Here is a 23,551-nt window from a genome sequence, read left to right on the forward strand (position 1 = left end):
TTCATTCCCTATAATACTATTACAGCATTCTCTTACACTATTACAATATCTTCTATTTTTTTATCTTCAACAACTACTTTATTTTCTACCTTCTATTACTTTCCTTCTCCCTTAGGACCCACAAACATATTCAGAGAACAGTGATACGGATCCTCAAAACCTTCGACAAATTTGCCGACCACCAGCCCTAAAATACCGATACATACAAAACTGTAGGACCAAATACCGACTCTATTGGAGACCAGATGACCGACAACAGTAATGTGGATGAAGATGCCGATGCTCTCGGAGAAGGCCTAAGCTGAGGTAATCCGGGCGCTACTGGAAAACAAAACGCGCGAGCACCTGTGTCGACCCGATCTGATCCGGTCGCCCGTTGACCCGATCCGATCCGGTCCACGGATAAATCCAGGCAGCCATTGGCTGTCCATCGACACGACACGAAGCGAAACCCAATTCTTGTACGAAAATTCCCAAATCCACGGGCTCTCGCCACTCGCGTCGCTGCGCCTCGCCCAGTCGCCCCTCGTTCTCCAGCCGCTTCCTCGCAAAACCCTAGCTCCCCACATGCACCGCGGCAGCGACCGCTCCGGCGGCCCCTCGGGCGGAGACCGCTCTGGCGGGCGGCTCCAGCGCGGCCCCTCCCGCTGGTCCGGCAGCGGCGGGGGAAGTAGCCCGCCCCACCGCTACTCCTCCAGCGGAGGGGGAGACGGCGGTGGCGGTGGCGGGGGTGGGAGGTTCCACCCGTACCGTGGCTTTTCCGACTATTCTGGCGGCGGAGGCGGAGGCGGAGGCGGGGGTGGAGGGTATAGAGGCGGTGGCGGTGGAGATGACTTCGGCGAACCGAGGAACCGCTACAGCGGCGGACGCGGTGGAGGCCGTGGAGATTTCTCAGGTTTGTTCCAGAATATTGGGGCCTTTTAGGCTCTTTGGTATTGCTAGGGGGAACATATAGGATTTCCGATCCTAGCCGGAAAAGGAGGGAAACGGATACTTAATTTAGGTTACTTAGGCACGATTGGGTTTTGGTGCTGAGGAACCGGCCATTATTTCTACCTTAGTTGACGTCTGAAACTTTTGACCCAAATTCAATCAACTTTCTTCAAAAAATCTCGGTAAAAACAGACAAGTCAATGCTGGGATATGACAAATCGGTCCAATTGGACGCATAGCAGCACCCAGTTGCATAATATGGCGCTAGCGGCATGTGCTCTAACACAGCAGAAACCATGCGACCTTTTTCATGGAGGCTTTTCAGTTCTTTCTTATGTGTAGGGCTCGCCTTGTCCAGTATTTGATGTAGGCAGGGAAGGATAGCCACACTACCATTTTGTTGTAAGGTTAAATTCTTCTAGCAGTGTGAACTAAGATACCTCTCAGGTCTATTCTTGAGGTAAGCTATTGGAAATTTATAGTTTCTCAACGGTTTCAAATTGGACAGATCTGTTTAAGCCCAAGGGTTGGTATTCAGCTAACAAGTTCAAACATGAGTACCAACTAATTTTACCTTTGGTACCCTAATGCTCCTCGGTCACTAAACTTAAGTTTCATTGATTGGTCCCAAAAATTTCTCAGAATTGTTCTTTTCCTTTTAGCTTTGCAGTATGCTTCTCAATTCAAAGCTATTCAACTAATTATCTTTGTAGAAATCATGGAAGAATTAATGAATTAATAATTCCATGTCAGAAATAGCATCTGGCTATGTTTTATATGTGAACGAGCTTAAGTAGAGTTTTTTTTTTAAGCTTAGACTTATACCCTTTAGTAATATATATTTTTTTCTCATCATCTTTTTAGTTGAATCTTGTGGGTTTCATCTCTAGTCTACCCCAAGTTGGTTGGGACAAAGGCTTTGTTGTTGTTGTTGTTGTTAGACTTATACCCTTTCATTCACAAAATATTGATATTCCTCTTGAAAATTTCCTGCAGATCATGATAGCAAAAGTAATTATGTTAAACTTTTTATTGGGTCTGTTCCGAGGACAGCAACTGAAGATGATGTGAGTATTACTTAGACGCTAGTATCTTCTCTTTCTTGAATAGTAAATACTTTATGTTCTGCTAGTATCTTTTTTTTTTTACTTTATTCTTCCTGAGCTGAAGACGTGATTTTGCTGGATAGAAATCAAAAGGCTGCCTTTGTACTCATTGTTTGGGGGTTGTTTTTATCTAAGTTTATCACTGTGCACTAAATGAACTAGATGCTTCTAACTTAAAAGCTCTGTAATGTACCTTACAAGATAAAACATAGTTTTATTTCTCAAAAATAAAAATTATTAGCTCATAAATGTGCACATTTTAGAATGAATCATACGGGCTGATTGGTTGCCTGCATGGGAGGATCCAGGCCTGGCGGATGTTAGTCGCTGAATTCTTACTCTTGGTAGTAGAAGAATTCTTACTCTCATCGAGAGAGGATGACACTAGGAGTTGGGGCAATTTTTTCTATTTCTCACACAAATGCCATACCAACCTGAGGGGTTGGGGATACATATTTATAGGCCCATGGCCAGCCAAGCATATGCCAAGATGCTAGTCTAAGATGCTGTCCTAGTGTCCTAGATGCTGTCCTAATGTCCTAGATGCTGTCCTAAAGCATATGGGCAGCAAGACCACCATGTGGCAGCCCCACAAAGACTGCACAAGGACTTATCCCATCATTCTCCCCCTAAGTCTTGTGCGTCGTCTTGTGGGAAGATTGAACCATCCCGGTCCTGGAGCAGAGCTCAAGGAACTTGAGCCTCCCAAGAGGCTTGGTGAGCAGGTCCGCAAGCTGATCCTTGGTGTTGATGTAGCTCGCCTTGATGCTCCCTTCCTCCAAACAGCCTCGGATGAAGTGGTACCTCACCCGGATGTGCTTGCTCCGTTCATGGAAAACGGGGTTCTTTGCCAGGGCTAGAGCGGACTTGCTGTCCACCCTGAGCTCCACCGCTCTAGTGTCTCTGCCGAGGAGATCACCAAGCAGTCGAGCGAGCCAGAGCGCCTGAGTCGAAGCGGTGGAGGCCGCTATGTACTCGGCCTCGCAGCTGGACAGGGCCACCACCTGCTGCTTGACCGACTGCCAGCTAACGAGACACTTGCCGAGGAAGAAGAGGATCCCGCTCGTGCTCTTGCTGGTGTCGATGTCGCCGGCGTGGTCGCTGTCGCTGTACCCGACGAAGTGTGCCGCCCCAGGGCACCTAGGGTAGTAGAGGCCGTGGTCGAGAGTCCCCGCAACGTAGCGGATGATCCTCTTCACAGCCTGCTGGTGCTCCGTCGTCGGTCGCTGCATGAACCGACTAACGTAGCCGACGGAGAATGCCAAGTCCGGCCGTGTGTGGGCGAGGTAGCGAAGGCTCCCCACAAGACGCCGGTACTGCGTAGCGTCCACCTCCTCCGTCGTGCTGTCGCGGCTCAGCTTCAGCCTCTCCTCCATCGGAGTGAGAGCTGGGTTGCAGTCGGTGAGCCCAGCTAGCTCAACGACGCGCTTGGCGTAGGCGGTCTGTCGAAGCGTGATCCCGGAGTCATCCTGGTGCACCTCGATCCCCAGGTAGAAGGAGAGAGGTCCCAGGTCACTCATCTGGAAGGTGGCCTTCATCTCTTCCTTGAATGCCGCCACCTCCGCATCCTTGATGCCGGTGATCACCAAGTCGTCGACGTAGACACCCACCAGCAGAGCAGTTCCTCCACTGCCCCGTCGGTAGATGGCCGCCTCGTGCGGGCTTTGCTCGAAGCCCATCCCTTTTAGCGTGGAATCCAACTTGGCATTCCACGACCTCGGTGCCTGCCGCAAGCCATAGAGGGCCTTGCGCAGGCGGAGCACCTTGCCCTCCTTGCCGGGGATCGTAAATCCCGGCGGCTGGTGCACGTAGACCTCCTCCTTCAAGTCGCCGTTAAGGAACGCCGACTTGACGTCCATGTGATGAACACGCCAGCCCTCCTGGGCAGCTAGCGCAAGGAGGAGTCGCACGGACTCCATCCGTGCTACGGGAGCGAAGGCGTCGTCGAAGTCGACCCCCTCCTGCTGCACGAAACCTCGTGCCACCAAGCGAGCCTTGTGCTTGACGATGGCGCCGGCTTCATCCCTCTTCAGCTTGAACACCCACTTAAGGGTGATCGCTCGGTGACCACGAGGGAGGTCAGCAAGCTCCCAGGTGCGGTTCTCCTCAACCGCATCCATCTCCAACTGCATCGCGGCGCGCCATGCCGCGTGTTTCTCGGCCTCTGCAAACGACCGAGGCTCGCCGTCGTCACACGCAAGGTGCAACTGCGCCTCCAGATCGTGAGGCACCAGTCCCGGCACCGGCTGGTCACCGAGAAGGTTCTCCATCGTACGGTACCGCAACGGCTCGCCGTCGTGGTACGCGTCGATGCGCTCCTCGTCGTGAGAGAGCGGAGTAGCGAGCTCAACCGGGCTGTGCTCGACACGAGCTGGTGTTGGAGTAGACGTGCCCGGAGAGGTGCCTGTCGGTGCTGGAGTGCGTGGCGTTGCCGGCTGTGGTGGAGCCGGCGAAGAACTCATCGCAGCCGAGGTCCTGGCTGGAGAACGTGGTGCTGTCGAAGTAGCAGGCGCCGGGGTCGGTGGAGGCTCGGGGACTGGGGTAGACACGCTCGTCGAAGAAGAGATGCCTACTCCCCCAGCTCCCTCGAAGTGGACGTACTCGACAGTGAAGTCGTCGTACGTCGGAGCTGATCTGTCGTCCATCGCCTTGTCCCACGCCCATCCTCGCCCTTCATTGAACACAACGTCGCGCGCCGTGTGCACACGCTGTGTCTTCGGGTCGAGGATGCGGTAGGCCTTCGAGCCCTCCGCGTAGCCTATGAACACTCCCGGAGTGCTCCTGTCGTCGAGCTTGCTGATATGGCCAAGCTCCTTGGCGAACGCGAGGTAGCCGAAGACCCGCAAGTGGGAGACCGCCGGCTTGCGCCCATGCCAAGCCTCGTACGGCGTCCTGCCGTCGAGCGCCTTGGTAGGCGAGCGGTTGAGGATGTAGACGGCCGTCACCACCGTCTCTCCCCAGAAGACAGCCGGCATCCCCCTCTGCTTGAGGAGGGCCCGAGCCATCCCCACAACCGTCTGGTTGCGCCGCTCGACGACGCCGTTCTGCTGCGGGCTGTACGGCGCGGAGTAGTGGCGCTGAATGCCCTTATCAGCGCAGTACGACGCGAATTCAGCCGCCGTGAATTCGCCGCCGTTGTCGGTGCGCAGCACGCGCAGCTTGCGGCCGCACTCCGCCTCCGCAGCAGCCTGCGCACGCCTGATGGCGTCCGCAGCCTCTCCCTTGCTGCCGAGGACCATCACCCACATGTAGCGGGAGAGGTCGTCGACGAGCAGCAGGAAGTAGCGTCGTCCTCCCGGTGTGGCCGGTGTCACCGGGCCACACAAGTCCCTGTGCACAAGCTCGAGCCTCTCCTTGGCTCGGAAGCTCGTCCGCTGGGGAAAGGGGAGTCGTCTCTGCTTCGTCAACACGCAGACGTCGCAGAGCTGCTCCACATGGTCGAGGCACGGCAGGCCTCGCACCATCTCTGCGGCACTGAGCCGCTTCAGGGCCTCGAAGTGAAGGTGTCCGAAGCGCTCGTGCCACTGCCACGCCTCGTCGTCCCGACGAGCGGCGAGACAGAGGGGTTGTGCCACCTGCACGTTAAGGACGTAGAGTCGATTTGTGCCTCTGGTTACCTTGGCAAGAAGGCGACGACGGCGATCCCAAATCCTCATGACTCCATCCTCAACAACCACGCGCGAACCGTTCTCATCCAGCTGTCCCAAGCTGATGATAGAGTTCCTCAACGCGGGAATGTAGTAGACTCCGGTGAGCAGCCTGTGCTCACCAGACACGGCGGTGAAGATGACGGAACCGACGCCCTTGATCTCCACGCCGGAGGCATCCCCAAATTTGACGGAGCCTCGGACGCTAGAGTCAAGCTCGGTGAAGAACTCCCGGCGACCGGTCATGTGATGGGTGGCTTCGGTGTCGAGGCACCACCCGTCAGTCTTGTCGTTGCCGGAGCCGTCGCCGAGGAGGGCGTGTGCTTTTGGCTCGTCAAGGTGGAGGAGAGCAGCTGCGGCCGGTGCCGCTGGAGGTAGCTCTATGCTCGCATGAGCCATGAACAGAGCCAGCTCCTCCTCCTCCGCCTGTGCGACGTGGGCCTGGCCGCGTCGTGGCTGACGACAGTCCTTGGCCCAATGGCCAAGCCGGCCGCAGTTGCGGCAGGTGTCGTCTCGTGCCGGCTTGTGCTTGCCGGCGGCGCCGCCCTGGGCGCCTCCGCGGGCATCACCCTCGGCACGTCCTCACGCCCCGGCCTGGGCGTCTCTGCGCGCCTTGCGCGGCTTGCCACGCTTGCGGCCGCCTGTCGTGGAAGAAGGCTCCCCCTTCCTCCGGTCACCCTGGCAGGCATCCCACTGCTCCCGAGTGAGAAGGAGCTTCCCGCCAGTGGTGATGGGCCCCGAGAGAGATTGTGGCTCATCGCTGTCGACAACCTTGAGGCGACCTATCGCCTCCTCGATCGACATCGTGGAGAGATCCAGCAGAGACTCGATCGAGCGAGCCATCTGCTTGTACTTCTCGGGGACGCAACGGAAGAGCTTTTCGACAGCTCTCTCCTCGCCGTAGGTGTCATCGCCGAACTGCACCATCTTCTGCAACAGAGTGTTGAGACGGAGAGCAAAGTCATCAACGTCCTCACCTGGCTTGAAGGCCAGGTTCTTCCACTCCTTGCGAAGTGCCTGCAGTGTGGACTTGCGGGCGCGGTCGCTGCCGATGCGTGCCGCAGCGATGGCGTCCCAAGCCTCCTTGGCAGTCCGCTTATTGGTAAGCGAGAACTGCATCTCGGACGGGACTGCTGCGATGAGGGCATCCAGCGCCCGTCGATCCTGGTCGTAGTCGACGTCGCCGTACCGGACTGCCTCCCACATGTGCCGCACCTGGAGCTTTACCCTCATCACCGCAGCCCACTCGACGTAGTTGGTCTTAGTGAGGGTAGGCCACCCACCGCCGGGGCCGACGTCCCTGACAACAGCCTGGAACCCGTGGTGACCACGGTACCGATCCGGGGAGAGAGAGCCACGCCGCCTGTAAAGGCCGCGCTCTCCATCGACCCGTCCGCCACCGTTGCCGTGCGCGCCTCCTCCAGGAGCGCCGCCGGCGCGTCCGCGCCTGTCTGGGCTGCCGCCCCGCTCGTGGGCGTGCGCCGCTGCCCACTGTGCCGCCCGCTCTCGCGCTGCCTCTGCCTCCGGCAGCTCGAGGTCCGCGTTGGCGCTGTCGTCAGCAGAAATGGAGCTGCCGGTGCTGCCGCGCAGAGCCTCGACCTCCGCTGCCGCTGCACGCGCTGCAACCGCCGCCGCCGCTGCTTCTGCCTCCGCTCTGGCTGCTGCTAGCTCCGCCGCTGCCAGCCTCGACGCCCTTGCCGCCGCCGCAGCGGTCTCTGCCGCCGCTCGCTCGCGTTCCTCTGCCGCGGCAAGTTCGGCCTCCTGCCGACGCCGCGTGCTCGAGGCGACCGAGCGCTGAGACTGCCCTGCGGACATGACGCGCTACCGGGGAAGGGCTGCTGCGTGGGGAGAGGGCTGCTTCAGACGAGCTACTGCTGCTCTGCGCAGAGGGAGAGGGGTGAGCAGGAGCAATCGGGGCTGCTGCTGCTCTTAGCTGGGGCTGTTGTGAGGCTGAGGGGGGAGATGAGCAGGAGATGCTCAGGCTACAGGATAAACAGGCTCTGATACCACTTGTTAGTCGCTGAATTCTTACTCTTGGTAGTAGAAGAATTCTTACTCTCATCGAGAGAGGATGACACTAGGAGTTGGGGCAATTTTTTCTATTTCTCACACAAATGCCATACCAACCTGAGGGGTTGGGGATACATATTTATAGGCCCATGGCCAGCCAAGCATATGCCAAGATGCTAGTCTAAGATGCTGTCCTAGTGTCCTAGATGCTGTCCTAATGTCCTAGATGCTGTCCTAAAGCATATGGGCAGCAAGACCACCATGTGGCAGCCCCACAAAGACTGCACAAGGACTTATCCCATCAGCGGATGCATATAATCTTTAGGGAGAAGCATGTTTGGTTACCTGCATACACTATTCTAGCTTGGCCCGACGGATGCAAATGTACGTCCGCAGTCTGGCCTGAGAGGGATGCTAGAATCGAGTTCCCTTTGTAGCATGGCCCGCTGGATGTAGGCTCCTGCATCCACTCATGCAGGCGGGCGCACTTGTCAGTATCACAAAATCACCTTCATGCTAGCATCCAATCACAATTTCAATTCTTGCATCCGCTCATACGACCTTAAATTCAGTCAGCCAAACAGAAATTTAGCTCAGTCTGTCCAGTCAGATACAACCAACCAATCACTCTTCTTTTTAACAAATGACTTTGCTCAGCCTGCATATACGGTCCATGAGGGAACCAATCACACCCTTAAGAGCTTGGTAAAGCTGCCTCTAGCTAGTTATTGCCTACTCCTGTTAGTTTTCTGATTTCAGCTCCACCATGAGCATTGCATTAGTCAAATAAACTTATTTGGCTGACAATTGAAGATTGCACTAAGCTAGTCAAGCATTTAGTTACCTTTCCTGTCTTTTACGTTTTATTTTTTGTTATTTAGTTTTCTTATTATGATGTTCAGTTTGTGAGAGATATTTCTCTTGTCTTCAGGTCCGGCCTTTATTTGAGGACCATGGAGATGTTCTTGAAGTTGCTTTAATCAAGGATAGGAAGACTGGTGAACAACAAGGTGTGCTATAAGTTTGTTTTTGTTATATTATCACAATGCCAGTATTTCTCTTGTTTTCAGGTTTCTGAGAGGTAATAGGGGCAACAAGGTTGCATCTTCTCTCAGTTAGATGTGATGCTTCTTGATTTTCATTTCCTGCGCTTCCATTCTGTTTGTCTCCTGTGGATTCAGTAGAAGACAAGAATGGAAGCGCCTATTTGTCACTTCCGCTGATTACTGCAACCTAACTAGCTTCCACTCTACTGCTAGACAAGGCAGCAGATTTGGTACCTAAATCTTTCTTTAGGTCATATTGATCTTCTGGATGTCCTCTGTAGTTCCAGCAGCAATGAGGGTGCTGTTTCACCTTTGCATCTATTTGTCTTTAATGTGATGCAAGAACAGATAACCTTTTAATGAATTAAGACAAACTTTCCGTCCTTCGCCTTTCATGGTTTAAGACTTTGTTATTCATGTAATCATGAATTGCACGGTGTGGAATCCCTTAATGCGAGTGATTGAATCCCTTGATACATAAGTGATTGGATGATGCAGTATAGCTGTGTAGTTCTGTCCTGATTGATCACAGGTTGTGTGGTTTTCATGGACCCATGGTGTTTGGAAATGATTGTCACGTATTATGTGCATCACCAATCTAGAGTCATCTGGTTACATGGGCACCAATCTATGTCATGGGTGGCCCTGACAGCCTGGTTCTTTGAAAATAATGGATCTTGTGAGTTCTGGTTTGATGGTGGCATGCTGTGGCTGTAATGCATTTTGTGAATGTTTGTGTGTAATTTTTGGATGCGATTAGTGTGGGTGGCATGTTCCCTGACTGGATGATGTTGTTGGACATGAAAACTGTTACGGCGACAGCGATACTCTCTGTTTGTATGGAATATATCAAAAAAGTGCAATCTTCATATTACTGTTTCCAGCTGTATGATGAACTTGGTCTGGTACTGTTGGGGATGACAATTTTAGTTCTATAATTTTGGAGTTTGAGTAAAAATGGCACATGATGAGATACCAGTACCGCGCATGCTACATCTAATGTAAGTACGGAAACCTACCGAATCACGATTCATCTATTATGTGGTGATCTTCGCTCCAAACTCGAAACTATTTGATTTACACAAGCGTTATCTATGTAACTGCTGTGTATGGAGGGCTTTGAGTTTAGCAGGATAACTAATTCTGAATCGGATCATTTGCCATGCAGCCGAGGAGAATGCACATGAAAGTCCTTGCACCTTTTTGTTCTTGTTGGAATGATTGTTGTAGCTTATGTTCCTATCATAGGGAAAGTTGAAATTGAATACTGATCCTAGGTCCATTTACTTATGTGATAAATGTACATCTTAATTGTTCAACGCCCTTTCTATGATGGACATTGTGGATATCTTTTCATTATCACGCATGACTTGATTGCCATCTTAAGAGATAATCATTTAACTGTTTGAGATCGTAAGTATGCGTCTCTCATGATGATGAATAGACTGCAGTGTGGTGGATATGTTAGATGGATCAATTGTGTTGCTCATTATTGTTAGTGTACTGTCATGTTCAGCAAGTATTAATGGACCCTGTGTTCTGACAGATTATCATTGTTATTTAATGGCTGAACTTTTTACTATGTACCAAGAGGGCTATATTTCATGCCTGCTGTCAGTGTTGAGTGAATTGACGTCGCACTTTAAGGCTGTTGCTTTTCATCCCTACTATAACATAGTGTGTTGCTGAGCTGAATTAGATTTTCTTAGAAAGCCTTTTGGGGCATTGTTGAAGTCTTCTATAACGACATTTCTCAATAGTATTGTTGGGTGTATTCTCCAGATTATTTCAGTATGTGTATCCTTTTATGGTTTTACCATACACAATTCTTTCTTTTTCTACTCAATGCATTGTTCGTAGGGTGCAGCTGTAAAGCCTCCCCATGGAACACCAGATAGAGCTTAGTGATTTTGCTTGTTGCAAGGTCATGTCAATTTGGTGGCTTGTTTGATATATGCATGAATGTACTTACCAACTGGTTGTGGTATCTAGATTAATCACTATTATTGCTGCAACTTGTTGCAGTTTGTTTCACAATTGGTATGTTAGATTTTTAGCCATTGTTGTCAAAATATGCTGTGTGGTGGTGAGGGAACTTTTATTGAACTTTAGAAACTTCCCAGTCATGTCAATGTCAAGTCTCTTATCACTTTGACAGTTGATTTTTATGCTGGCGCTATGACATACTAGTCTCTAACTCCATACCATTTATACAACACCATGTGCTTTGACCTGTATACTATACTAAGTGTAGACAGAGATCTAATTATACCATAGCTGATGAATTAGGGACATATCATTGTGCTTTCTTATGTATGAAGCACACTTAGTTTTTTTTCGTTCTAAGTAACACGCTTTGTGTTTTGTTATCATATTGGTAACACCAGTGTTACCTTCTCAAATTTTAGTGCAACCAGTCAGCTGTAGCATGGTAAAATTTCTGTACCTAATGTTCCAACTATCTGTATGTGAACTTCTACATCAAAGAGCCGTCCATCAGGGTTGTAGAGTGGAGGACAAATTAATACGGAGACTCTTCCTGCCCTTTTCAAGGCTTTTATGCTCAGTTGTGTCAGTAAATCCCGCTCCTGATCTGTGAAGCAGTGGAGGTCGTTTTTCTTGTATGTAAGAGTAGAAAATGTTGAGTTGAAGTTTACTTGCCTCCTTAAAGTAAACATACCCCCTTTCTGTCCTGCAGTTTGCTAACTCTACTATTATTGCATATACTTGGATTGAAGTGAGATATACAGAAAATAGCAACTGCTTGTGATCAAATTTATATTTTTGCATTTACAGGCTGTTGTTTTGTTAAATATGCTACTTCTGAAGAAGCTGAGAGGGCTATCAGAGCTCTGCACAACCAGTACACTTTACCTGGAGTATGTATCTCATTGTTGGCTATTTGTTTAGCTCCATTCTTCGTTTGCAGATTATTGACTGTGCATCTGTTATGTCAGGCAATGGGCCCTATTCAAGTTAGATATGCTGATGGTGAAAGAGAACGGCATGGTAATTCTCCAGTTTTTGTATCATTCAGTTGTTTGACTATCAATGAATGACCTGTCTATATGATGATACTGGTTTTGAGGCAGCAATAATGGCTACTCCCATGATTTTCTTCCTACGATACGTTTCTCTGTTTAGCATATGGTATTTTCTGAAATTGTTTGATTGTTGTATTTTAAAACTCTTTCAAAAAATGCAGCTTGGAGGCCAGTTTCGGCTGCTTAAGATATAAACAAGTTAACAACATACATCTTACATGCCACTTGTTACAGAAGTATAACTTTATTTGTTGTAGGATGTTCAGACAATTTATTATGTTTTCCAATCTTGATTTTAGGCTTTACAGTTAAAAATAATCATATTGAGAAAGTGAGATATGCTTGGCTTGTTAATTGATAGCTGTTTTTCTTCTCTAGTCATTTTTTTGTTGTACTTATTTGGTGATTTCATTGTTTTCTTTGAATAATTTTGGTAGGGTCCATTGAGCACAAATTGTTTGTTGCATCCCTCAATAAGCAAGCAACTCCAAAGGAAATTGAAGAGGTAAGTTTTTTTTTTCTTTATCGATGATATTGATTTGCTTATCTGAAAAATTATTGTAGATGTAGAAACTACTGCTCGTCTATCCATAACCATCCTGCAATACCATATACTTGTATATATTGTGTATCATTAAGGACATACTTAATACATCAGTTTGTTTTTCAATGAAATGATGAAAATTCATTTTTTTTCAGTTAAAAATATATTGCTGATGGTTTTCGAATCATATCTATGTTTAATACGTTTTTCAGATTTTTGCCCCATATGGTCATGTGGAAGATGTTTACATTATGAGAGATGCCATGAGGCAGAGCCGAGGTTTGTGTTCTGCTTCATCGTTTTACTCTATCATTCCAAGTTTATGTTGCGAGTTTTGTGATATATTTAATATAAAGGTTGTGGCTTCGTCAAATTCTCATCAAGGGAGCCAGCGATGGCAGCCATGAATGCCCTTAATGGGACTTACATAATGAGGGTAAATTTCTGTGCCAAGCTAACTGATTCTGTGTGGCTTGCTTTCTTTATATTTATGGTGTATCTGTTGTGTTAGGGGTGTGAGCAACCATTAGTTATTAGATTTGCTGATCCTAAGAAGCCTAGACCTGGAGAATCAAGGTGTGATTTCTGTTACTGTTCTTTGTTGCACGGCATATTTTTTTAATCTTGAGATAAGTATAATCATTGTAGTTTCTGCTGTCTTAATTGCCTTTTTGCTTAGGGGTGGCCCTACATTTGGAGGTCCTGGTTTCAGTCCTCGATTGGATGCAGCACTTGTTATCAGGTCTCACTACCTCTTGTTCAGTTACTTCTTTTTGCTAGAGAACAATTATTTTAGACTTTTAAGTGAAAGGAACCTTGTATGGTCTCTCCTTGCACATCATGAGTTGCTGTTTGGAGCTAGCTTTTTGCATGTTTCGAGTTATAACATCATTTTAGACTAATAATAAAGGCTAATGGCTTTGACTGAAGTGCAATCATGAAAACCAAAGCTTGCCTGTAGAAGCATTAGCCAAAGGAGTACGCACAGTAATTCTGAAAAAGAATTATCTGCAATAGATGTTAAAAGTAGGGATAGATAAAATTTATGTTATATAGACAATGGAAAGTCTTGAATTTGAAACAACTGTTAATTATGTCTTTTTTCTGCCCTACTGACTTGTCAAATAGTCTATTGAACTAATCATATTTTGATCTTCTAGTTGAGAAGTTTTAGAACTTCATCTGAGTTTCCTTATTGTTGTTCATTTTTTCTTATTCAGGCCAACAGCCAATCTCGATGAGCCAAGGGGTCGACATATGCCTCATGACTCTTGGCATCCATCAAGTCCAAGGTCAATGGCACCTAATCAATATAATAATTTTGGGTCTGACAACCCTTTGGCTCTGAGTGGTGGCACTGTAACATCATCAGCAGATACTGTATGGTTCAAGTTAATCCTTTGTTATAGTTTTACTTATGCTGAGTTTCATTTACTTACCTTTGTTTCCATAACCTGACAGGCTGCTTTTCGGCCTTTTACTTTTGCTGAGTTTCATTGACTTACCTTTGTTTCCATAACCTGACAGGCTGCTTTTCGGCCTCCGATATTCCCTGGAAATGGCTCCTTGTCAAGTCAGACTGATGTGCCAACTTCATCACATATGGTACCACAGGCATATTGTGACTTCCTTTTTTCATGATTTGCCTTTCATGGAAATTGTTTCATATCTTGGTGATGAGACTCTTTGCTTTTTAGGGTATGAACCCTCCCATGGTACAAGGGCATCATCTGGGAGGTCAGCAGATCCTTCCCTTGCAAAAGCCACCTGGTCCACCACAGAATTTCCCTGTACAATTGCAGAATGCTCAGCAAGGACAGCTGCTGCCGGGGCATATTCCACAGATTGGGCAGCTTCATGTCCCACAATCCACAGGACCTGTTTCTTTTGGACAAAATATGCCATCTATGCAATTACCTGGACAGCCTCCTGTGTCACAGCCATTGATGCAACAGAATGCTTCTTTAGGTGCTTTACAGGTGCCTTCATCTGTACAGTCCAATCCCATGCAAGCTGTTCCTGGCCAACAGCAACTTCCCACCGGTGTTGCTCCTCAGATGCTCCAGCAGCAGATGCCATCACAAGCACCGCAGCTGCTGCTTCAACAGCAGGCAGCTTTGCAGTCCACTTATCAGTCTTCACAGCAGGCGATTTTTCAGCTTCAGCAACAGCTACAACTAATGCAGCATCAATCTAACCTAAATCAGCAACCCACTGCACAGGTTCCTAAGCAGCAGGTAATTTCCTCACGGTTACTTAATTAGAAGACACCTTTGACATTTGAAATCACTCTGCGTATACACTTCCGTTTTTGTTGCTTTTCCCTGCCATCGTTTATGTTTTCTGTTTTTTTCCTTGGATCTATGTTTTCTGTTTTTTTTCCTTGGATCTAATCCGTATTGTACGGTTGACATATATTTGAAGATTTTGTGTTACGTTTTTTTCTGCATGTCAGTCTGCACAGCCAGTGCAATCCAGTACCCCTGGTGCTCCAGGTTCCATTGTTCCTATAAACATTAATGTAATTCCTCAGCAGGTTACGTCACCTGCAGTTTCTTTAACCTGCAACTGGACAGAGCATACCTCACCTGAAGGTTTTAAATACTACTACAATAGCATTACTCATGAGAGTAAGGTTAGGAACTGTGCTTACCATATTCAATTTATTAAATTTGGTGGTTTGATTCTTATGAGCTGTTGTGCCCCTTCAGTGGGAGAAGCCTGAAGAATATGTGCTGTATGAGCAGCAGCAACAACAACAGAAACTGCTTTTGCTTCAACAGCACCAACAAAAGATTGTTGTACAGCAACTTCAGTCACCACCTCCGGGTCAGTCACTATATCAGGGTCGGTCACTTTCATCCATGCAACCAACCCAGCAACTTCCCAAGGCACAGCAAGGACAAACACAAATGCAGATGAAACAGCAGGTGCACATTCAGTTCTGTCTTAGATTCTAGTTAGCATGGTCTACAGTTCTATATCAGCATTTTTGTGTATGCAAATATGGTGTTAAAAGATCAATATTATCCAAACGGAAAAGATTTCTTTGTAGATTTTTTTTTGCTGCATGTACTCTTTCTATAGATTTCAGTAGGTTGCATTTGGACTACATGCAAACTCTATTTTTTTATATTTTTTGTCAGCACATAAGATGAAACTCTCTTAAGGATATCATTGATGTATATGGTCTCGAAGCACATTAGGGTAATGATGAAATGTAGAGTTTGAAGATGCCAGATTCTCTTTTATGCAATATTCATCTTTGGGCTTTCTTGGTTTTCTAATTTCTTATGGCATGTGTTTACATTACCACAGTTGAATTATAGTAAATTGTACGAGATCTGAATTTGTGGAGCTCATAACTTTTATGCAGGACTTGAATTATACTCAATTACAGGCAGCTGGTTCCATTGATCCCAGTAGGATTCCGCAGGTAGTCTAGTCTATTCCATTATCTAAATGTTTTCTCAAAAACATGAGCATCGATTCATATTTGTAGTCAGCATCACTTATTCTGTTGACGTAATGCAGGGCATTCAGGCGGCACAAGAACATGCTTGGAGAAGTTGAGGCGTCAGGTATGCCGAATGACTATGTTTCCTTCCCTGGCATCTGTCAACCTACCCTTGAATTGAGCATGAATGTATCGATGTGCAAAGCTAATTAATTGCAACTTGTGAGCTGTGATTTGAAAGTAACCTCAAGCAGCCCCAAAGTCCATCTGATGTTAGTCATATTGAAATATAGTTTCACTTAAATAATTGGCACCGTGCCTCCAAAACAATTGCATACATTAGATCTTGACATGTTAGTAAATAATTTTAGTCCTTGTAACGGTTCAGTAAGTGGGGAGAAATGCAAAGTGGGAGGACTCTTAGCTCTTTCTTCACTTTCTCAATGCCCTTTTATGATATCTTAGTATGATGTGGCATGGGGTTGTGTTATGGGACCCTGACGCCCTTATACTTTGCTTGATTTTTTTGGTTCATTTTTTCAGGTCATGATGATAAAGCGGTAGAGAGACTCGGACTGACCCCAGCTCTTGTGCCTCCCATCTGTAACGGTTGTTTGCTTTAACGCCTGCGCAGCCAGGCACCCGTCCCAATCAGTTTAACTCTGGATTTAGCTTAGATTGATATCTAGATCGTAGATCCTGCCTGTGTAAATCATCGCAACTTAGGCCATGTATGATGGAGCCCCTGTTGCTGATTCGGATGTATTTTTCCAGCGGGTTGGTATACCCAAGCAGGAGCTGGCAGAAGTCTTTTTCCACGGTCTTTTCTTTATGTTTTCCTTTTCCATTGTGGTTCGATTTGTGATGTCACAGCAATGCTGTGGACATTACGTTTGACGCCGATTGCCCCCTGGTTGTGTGTTTGTGTGCTATTTGTTTTATCGCAGAGTGCAGCACCGGCTGATATGCTCGCAATCCTTTGTGAGATCACGCGTAACATTTGATGGCGGTTACTGGCTGTTGGGAAACTCTCAGATCTGAGCAGCACGTCGTACACTTACGGTTATTCTTAGGTGTATACATACATAAAGGCCGGTTGGGATTAAGAGTCATACGACTGGGAACCAACAGCAAGCATGCTCATGTAATATTCGATTTGTCTTCCCACAGGCACCGACTTTGCGTGGGGCTGGTGCCTGGTGTCCACATCAATAAATAGCATAAATGCTTAAAGAGTGACGAAAATTGCATCATCAATACAACCGCTTTTTACCACTTCATGTTACAATATGTACGTATAATAAATTATTGTATTTCCTTGTGTCTATAACTCGATCTACAGGGAGGGATATTTTGAAAGTATTGTATTAAGGTCGAGAAAGCAGGCTACAACCTAATTGCTGAGCGATCATGCTATGACTACAGACAACATATAGTGAGAGTATTTTTATACGAGAATCAGAGTTCAAGTTTTGATTGGTAGCATCACACCTATAGCATCTTATCATCGAACTATTTGCATGTTCTGAATCCTTGTGTCTATAACAATCTTGATACAGTGAAGAGCATCTTAGTTCATATATGGTTTTTTTTCTTTCACAAGTGTTTTTCATGTAAAATCAATCCTTCTTTTGTTCTTAATATACTTTGTTTGTACCCATGGATTTTTAACAACAAAATAATATGAGGACTTCACAAGAAAAAAAATGCACGGGCAACATTTTACGCAACTTTACACCCTGTGAAAACTTCCGTGGAATGCTCTGCACTTTCTCAAGCATTTCGTATGCAAAACAAGTGCTCAAGGTGCCAGATGGCATATATGCTTAACACTCAATTGTAGACTTGACCAGTTGACCTGTCATAGTTTGAACAGCATCAGCTATCCTGCCGCGTTAAAGTTGAGATTTGGAAGTGAAGATTTCAGGTCACGTTGCCTGTCGTCTCACACTAGATTAATGCTATTTTGATTCTCCTCGCCCAAATTGCTCATGTAATATTGTACGGGAAGCTACATCGGCGTACAAATATGGGAACCTTTCTTGTGATGTTTCTTTTAGTAGTAAAAGAGGTTTATTCTGGTGATGTGGACGAGAGACTACCGGGCAGTGGCCAATAAAATATAATGCCTCAATAATAAAGGCGAGTATAGTCGTCATACAATGTATGCGACTGGAAGTTCTTTGTGTGTTAAGCTGTATTCACAGGGTTAGGACTCTCTAAATCAAACTTTATCCACAATTTTAGTCTTGATCAAAACAAAAACTAAATTTCCTATGCTGGAGTCAAGAACCAAACAGCCTCACTCCTACCGGTCATCCACCCGGGCGGAAGATAACCAAAAGTATCCATTCCATCCATCATATCCGTCGACTCGAGGAGATTCTTTCTTATCTATAGGTAAGGCAATAGAGCTTGGATTAATGGGGCTCCATTTGAAACTTGGACGGTAGGAAAGCAAAGCTGAATAATTTATGTAGGTTATCTGAATGCGAATGAAAGTAGTAGCACCATAGTAGAAAGACTAGGAAAAACTCCATTTCCCATCCACAAGAGCCCTAAAACTTCAATGTATAAAGGATTTATAACACATTGTAGCCGGCAAAAATCAAACCTGGAAGCTCCTTTTCCCATCCACTTGAGCAAAACAACTAGGCTAGACACATCGCTGGATTTTTTTAATAATATTATTTAAATTAAAAAAATGCAACTTAGGTTTTCAAAATTCTATTGTGTTTTGCAATTTCTTTTAAAATAATATACCCAAAGTGCAAATTTCTACTTAATCAACATTATTTAAAAAATCCACATCTTTGTGCTACGAAGTGCAACACATATTTGACTAGATTAGATGGTATATAACACCGCCACAATCAGATTTCTAAATAACTTTATAATAAATAATACGGGCCCATGAGCAATGAACCAGGGGCGTAATGATCAATTGGATCACTGGTCCAATTTTTCATTGAAAGTAAACAAGAGATAGATTGGATCCCTGCACCAAAACATGTCGGGATCGATCTCTCTATAGGCAATCGCCTATTTGTTGAGATACAAGATTACACCAAAATCTTAACAACCCTACATGCTTATCTCTACATAACAGACTTCAAAGTTTATCTTGTTAACACCCTCCCTCAATCTTAACCTGTAGATTGTCTCGCATCGTCAAGAACTATCGTGTGGGAAGAGGTTTTGTGAATATGTCTGCAACTTGGTCCTTCGAAGAAATGAACCGAATTTCTAAAAGCTTATGAGCCACTCTTTCTCGAACAAAGTGATAATCCACCTCAATGTGTTTAGTCTTGCATGGAAAATAGAGTTTGCAGACAAGTAAGTAGACCCAAGGTTGTCACACCATAAATTCGGTGGCCGATGCTGAAATTCTCCCAATTCTTGGAGACGTGATTGCAGCCAGACTAATTTTGTGGTAGCATTGGCAAGAGATTTATATTCTGACTCAGTGCTAGACCGTGAGATTGTAGCTTGCTTCTTTGCACACCATGAAACCCGATTAGAGCCAAAAAATATAGCATGACCACCTGTAGATCTCCTGCCATTAGGGCAACCTGCCTAATCTGTGTCTGAGAAGGCACTGATAAGAGCTGAAGTGGACTTTTGAATTTGTAGACCAACTGAAATGGAAGACTTGAGATACCTCAAAATTCGTTCCACGGCTGTCCAATGAACATTAGTGGGTGATTGAACAAACTGACAAACCTTGTTCACACAGAAGGACAAGTCTGGCCTGGTAATGGTGAGGTATTGCAAAACACCAACAATACTTTGATACAGTGACGCCTCATCAGTACTCAAAGTCTTGCCATCTTGCCTGGACAGTTTTTCAGCTGCTAACATGGGAGTAGCTACTGCTTTGCACTTCCTCATCCTAGCTCTTCCTAGTAACTCATTAATGTACTTCTGCTGCAAAAGAATCAGACCAACACCATTGTTCTTAACCTCAATTCCAAGGAAATAATGAAGATTGCTAAGATCTTTAACTGCAAAATCCTTCTGCAATTCTCTTGTTAATTTCTCAATCAACTGAATTGCTGGACTTGTAACAATTATGTCATCTACATACACAACTAAATAGATGATTTCACTTTGACGTCAAAAGATGAATGGAGAGGTATCAACTTTAGATGCGACAAATCCCAACTCCTGTAGTTTTTGACCGAATCTTGAATACCAAGCACGAGGTGCTCATTTTAATCCATACAATGCCTTCTCAAGTTTACAGAGATAAGATGGCCTATCTGAGTTGACAAAACCAGGAGGTTGCCTCATGAACACTTCATGTTCCAAGTAGCCATGCAGAAAAGCATTCTGTATATCGAGCTGCTTCAAGGACCATCCTCGTGACACAGCCAAAGAAAGAACAAGTCGTATCGTAGTGGATTAACAACTGGAGAAAAGTTATCTTCGTAATCATATCCATACCTTTGCTTAAAGCCCTTGGCTACCAAACGAGCCTTATATCTTTCAATAGTTCCATCAGCTCGTGTCTTAAGTTTGAAAACCCATCGACACTCAATGACATTTGCTCCTTCCATGCTTTATTTCGCATGAGTGCATTGTATTCCTCATGCATCGCTTGCTTCCACTCTGGATGCTCAAGGGCTTCATTCCAACTCCTGGGCTCAATGCTTGCACTATTAGTTCTGTTAACTGACCAAGCAACAGTACCATCAGTGCATTGTTTTGGCTGCCGAACTCCATCTTTCAATCTAGTTCTCATGGGATGTTTTAAAGTGGCCATAATAGCACCATCTTGAGTACCATCTGCACCAGGTTCAGAAGAAGATGTCACTAATTCAGATTCAGCTCCATCAACACCATCAACTGCACCTGTTGCCGGAATTGATTTAGCATTAGATCTAGCGGTCCCAGCAGCTCCACCTATTGTTGGATTATTATCAGCAGGGACATTCATAGCATCTTCCCCTTACTGTGAAGGTCCTACAAAAGGATTAGCCACAAGAGGACTATCATATTGGCTTAGCACAGGGAGCAAGAGAACAGATGAATCAAGTGATCGGCAAGGTGAATATTTCTAAGAGTTATTGGCAGCAAAAGGGAAGATATGCTCATCAAATATTACATCATGAGAGATGTAGGTCCGTCCAGATGGGATGTGAAAACACTTATCCCTTATGCAAGGGACTGTAGCTCAGGAAAACACACTTGTGTGAACGAAAATCAAGTTTGTGCTTGTTACACGGCCGAAGATTAGGCCAACAAGCATTGCAAAAAGTGCGAAAGAAAGTGTAATTAGGCTTTGTGCTTGTCAGGCGTTTCAATGCTGTAGAGAAATTAATGACATGGCTAGGCAATTGATTAATCAGGAAAGCAGCAGTCAGAAAGGCATCTGTCGGTGACATGGGAACCGGGGGTCCCTGAGTCCCGAGGCAAGGACAGCAGAGTGCCACGTGGCGCCTTCCCTCGGGGACTTCTCCCCGAGATCCGAGAAGACCAAGTTCTGGGAGAGGGTGCTTGGGGCCATAAACAGTGGTCCCCGAGTACCCGAGTTCCCCAAGGACCCGAGAAGCTAAGTTCCGGGAGAGGGCGATCGGGGCCATGAACAGTGATCCCCGAGCACCCGAGTTCCCCGATGACCCGAGCAAACACAGTCCAGGAGAGGGCGCTCGGGACCATAAACAGTGGTCTCCAAGTGCCCGAGTTCCCCGAGGACCAAGAAAAGGCATATTCGGGAGAGAGTGCTCGGGGACTACTGTTCATAGCCCCGAGCACTCACAGTTCCTCGAGGACTTGAGAAGCCCCTTGCCGGTGGACCCCACAAGGGCTCAGTGGTGAAGTGTCAATTGGTGAGAGGCCCGATGCTGCATTTAAGAGGGAGCATGGCCTGTCACTTCCAACCACTCCCCCACGCCTGCTGTCAGTCCCTGCCACTGCCTGGCAGGGAGGCGTGGGGACATCTAATGCGGCGGGTCCCATCGCGCGTCATCCAGCGTGCCTCAGGATAACATCGCAGGGCTTGAGGCATATCGCGCTGCCGCTCTGCTGTGTCAGGCTCGCTCTGACCGGGCGGGCACGCGGGGCTACTCGGTGGCTGCCCAGTGGGCCCTCCTTGCTGCGCTCGCTGAAAAGCGGGATGATGACGACAGGACCGGACGGGGGTGAGTTTTCAACCCCCCCCCCCCCCCCCCCGTAACATCAAATTGCAGCCCATGATGGTTGCTTTCCATTTATGGTGCATTGGAACTCATGCCATCTTTTCTAGGCACGCTAAGCCGCCCCGACGGGGTATAAGAGGGGGTGGGCTCCTCGGAGAAAAAATGATGAACTACGGGTTGAGAGAACAAGGGCTTCAGGACCAAAACAAGCTGACGAAGAACAAGAAGCACAAAGCTCTAGACTTAGACAAAAACCCTTGTAACACAAGAGATCCTCAGAGAGGCATTCCCATAGCATTTATAGCATACACATAGGAGTAGGGTATTACGCTCCGTGCGATCCAATCCTGTCTAAAATCCCTTGAGCATTTATTTCCACTAGCATCCGATCATCCATCCCACCTGCATCCATTTACTCTCATTTATTTCACGTACGAGGTAGATTCAGAATCATCCCCCCGGCCGAACCTCAAAGGGGGTCCCTCCGGATCTCCGCTTATGGAGTTCATCCTCCGACAGCATCACTCCAAAATCTCAAGGGAACAGAGCATGAGCTAAGAGAGCAAGTCCTGTTTCAACAATATATTAATGTTTTCATTCTGCCGTGCCATTTTGTTGATGTGTGTGGGGACAAGAAACATGGTGGGATATGCCAACATCCTGGAAAAAGGCATGAAGTTTCTGATATTCACCTCCCCAATCTGTGTGCATTGAGATAAATTTTTAGTTTAATAGACACTCTACATGTTTTTGGAACTGCAAGAACACATGAAAAACCTCTGATCTCTCATGAATGAGATAGAGCCAAGTGAAGCAACTGTATGAATCAATAAAACTCACATAATATTTATATCCACCAACAAAGGCCTGAGCAGGCCCTCGTACATTGGAGAAGAAAAGCTCAAGAGGAGCAGAACTGATACTGTTCGACAATGAGAAAGGAAGTTGGTGACTTTTGCCTTGCATACATGTAATGCCCCAAAAATCATATAAATAAGTGTTGACCGAACATTTTAAAGAGGATGCAAAAGGTTGACCTTTTCACCCGTCACTCGGATGGACGATCGGAGACCACGGATGCGTAGGGTTCGTCGAAACGATTCCATTTGACTACTCACATGTTATGTTTGGACTTCGGAACATGAAGCTGCGAATTGGATGCTTGAGATTCAAAGAGAAAAAAAAAAGAGACCATCCTTTTCTTCTTAACCCTAGAGCCCTACTCTCTCCCTCCCCATAGCAGCAGCCACCCTGCCTTCTTCTATACTTCACATAGAAGGAAGAAAGAGAGGGGGAAAGAAGAAAGAAGGGGAAGGAGATCAGGAGGAGGAAGAAGGGGGCCGGTGCCCCTCTCACCCAGGTAGGAATTCCTCTCCTATTTTCCTTGTGCTGAGCTCCTCCCCATCCCCTCTCATCTGCATCTCGTGGAGCTGTTGGTCTGTGCAGCAGTAAGGAAGAAGGAGAAAGGAAGGAGGAGAAAGGGAGAAGGGAAGAAGAAGGGAAGGAGGAGGAGAAGAAAGAGGAAAACCTTGAGCTCTTGTCAAGTTGCTCTTGGTTGCCCTAGGTGAGGATTCTCCACCCTAATCCCCTCCTTTTGGGTTTATTTTGTGGTTTAGATCTCGAG

At 46.7% G+C, this 23,551-nt stretch overlaps 1 protein-coding gene across 3 annotated transcripts; it reads left to right on the forward strand.

Annotated features, from left to right (window-relative positions):
• Positions 1 to 382: 382 nt before the first annotated feature.
• Positions 383 to 16,772, forward strand: LOC133897174 (flowering time control protein FCA-like). 3 transcript variants are annotated; one of them, XM_062337796.1, is made up of 18 exons: positions 383 to 895; positions 1,930 to 2,000; positions 8,628 to 8,706; positions 11,539 to 11,621; positions 11,700 to 11,751; positions 12,224 to 12,291; positions 12,543 to 12,609; positions 12,687 to 12,766; positions 12,842 to 12,906; positions 13,010 to 13,072; positions 13,551 to 13,710; positions 13,858 to 13,944; positions 14,028 to 14,567; positions 14,864 to 14,965; positions 15,042 to 15,260; positions 15,707 to 15,766; positions 15,865 to 15,911; positions 16,331 to 16,772. In XM_062337796.1, the coding sequence occupies exons 1-17, from the start codon at positions 568 to 570 to the stop codon at positions 15,901 to 15,903; spliced, it is 2,163 nt and encodes a 720-aa protein (XP_062193780.1). In that variant the 5' UTR covers positions 383 to 567; the 3' UTR covers positions 15,904 to 15,911; positions 16,331 to 16,772. The 3 variants fall into 3 exon arrangements, with proteins under 3 accessions (XP_062193780.1, XP_062193781.1, XP_062193782.1); XM_062337797.1 differs by having other exon boundaries at positions 390 to 895; positions 14,867 to 14,965; XM_062337798.1 differs by having other exon boundaries at positions 390 to 895; positions 13,858 to 13,935.
• Positions 16,773 to 23,551: the final 6,779 nt, after the last annotated feature.

The sequence above is a fragment of the Phragmites australis genome, chromosome 17 (assembly GCF_958298935.1).
Source record: "Phragmites australis chromosome 17, lpPhrAust1.1, whole genome shotgun sequence".
Classification (NCBI taxonomy): Eukaryota; Viridiplantae; Streptophyta; class Magnoliopsida; order Poales; family Poaceae; genus Phragmites; species Phragmites australis.

Coding starts and splice junctions, on each gene's coding strand:
- LOC133897174 (XM_062337796.1), top strand. CDS start 568: ATGCACCGCGGCAGCGACCGCTCCGGCGGCCCCTCGGGCGGAGACCGC. Junction 13,945..14,027: donor CATCACATATGGTACCACAG/GCATATTGTGAC, acceptor TTTGCTTTTTAG/GGTATGAACCCTCCCATGGT. Junction 14,966..15,041: donor GCATTACTCATGAGAGTAAG/GTTAGGAACTGT, acceptor GTGCCCCTTCAG/TGGGAGAAGCCTGAAGAATA.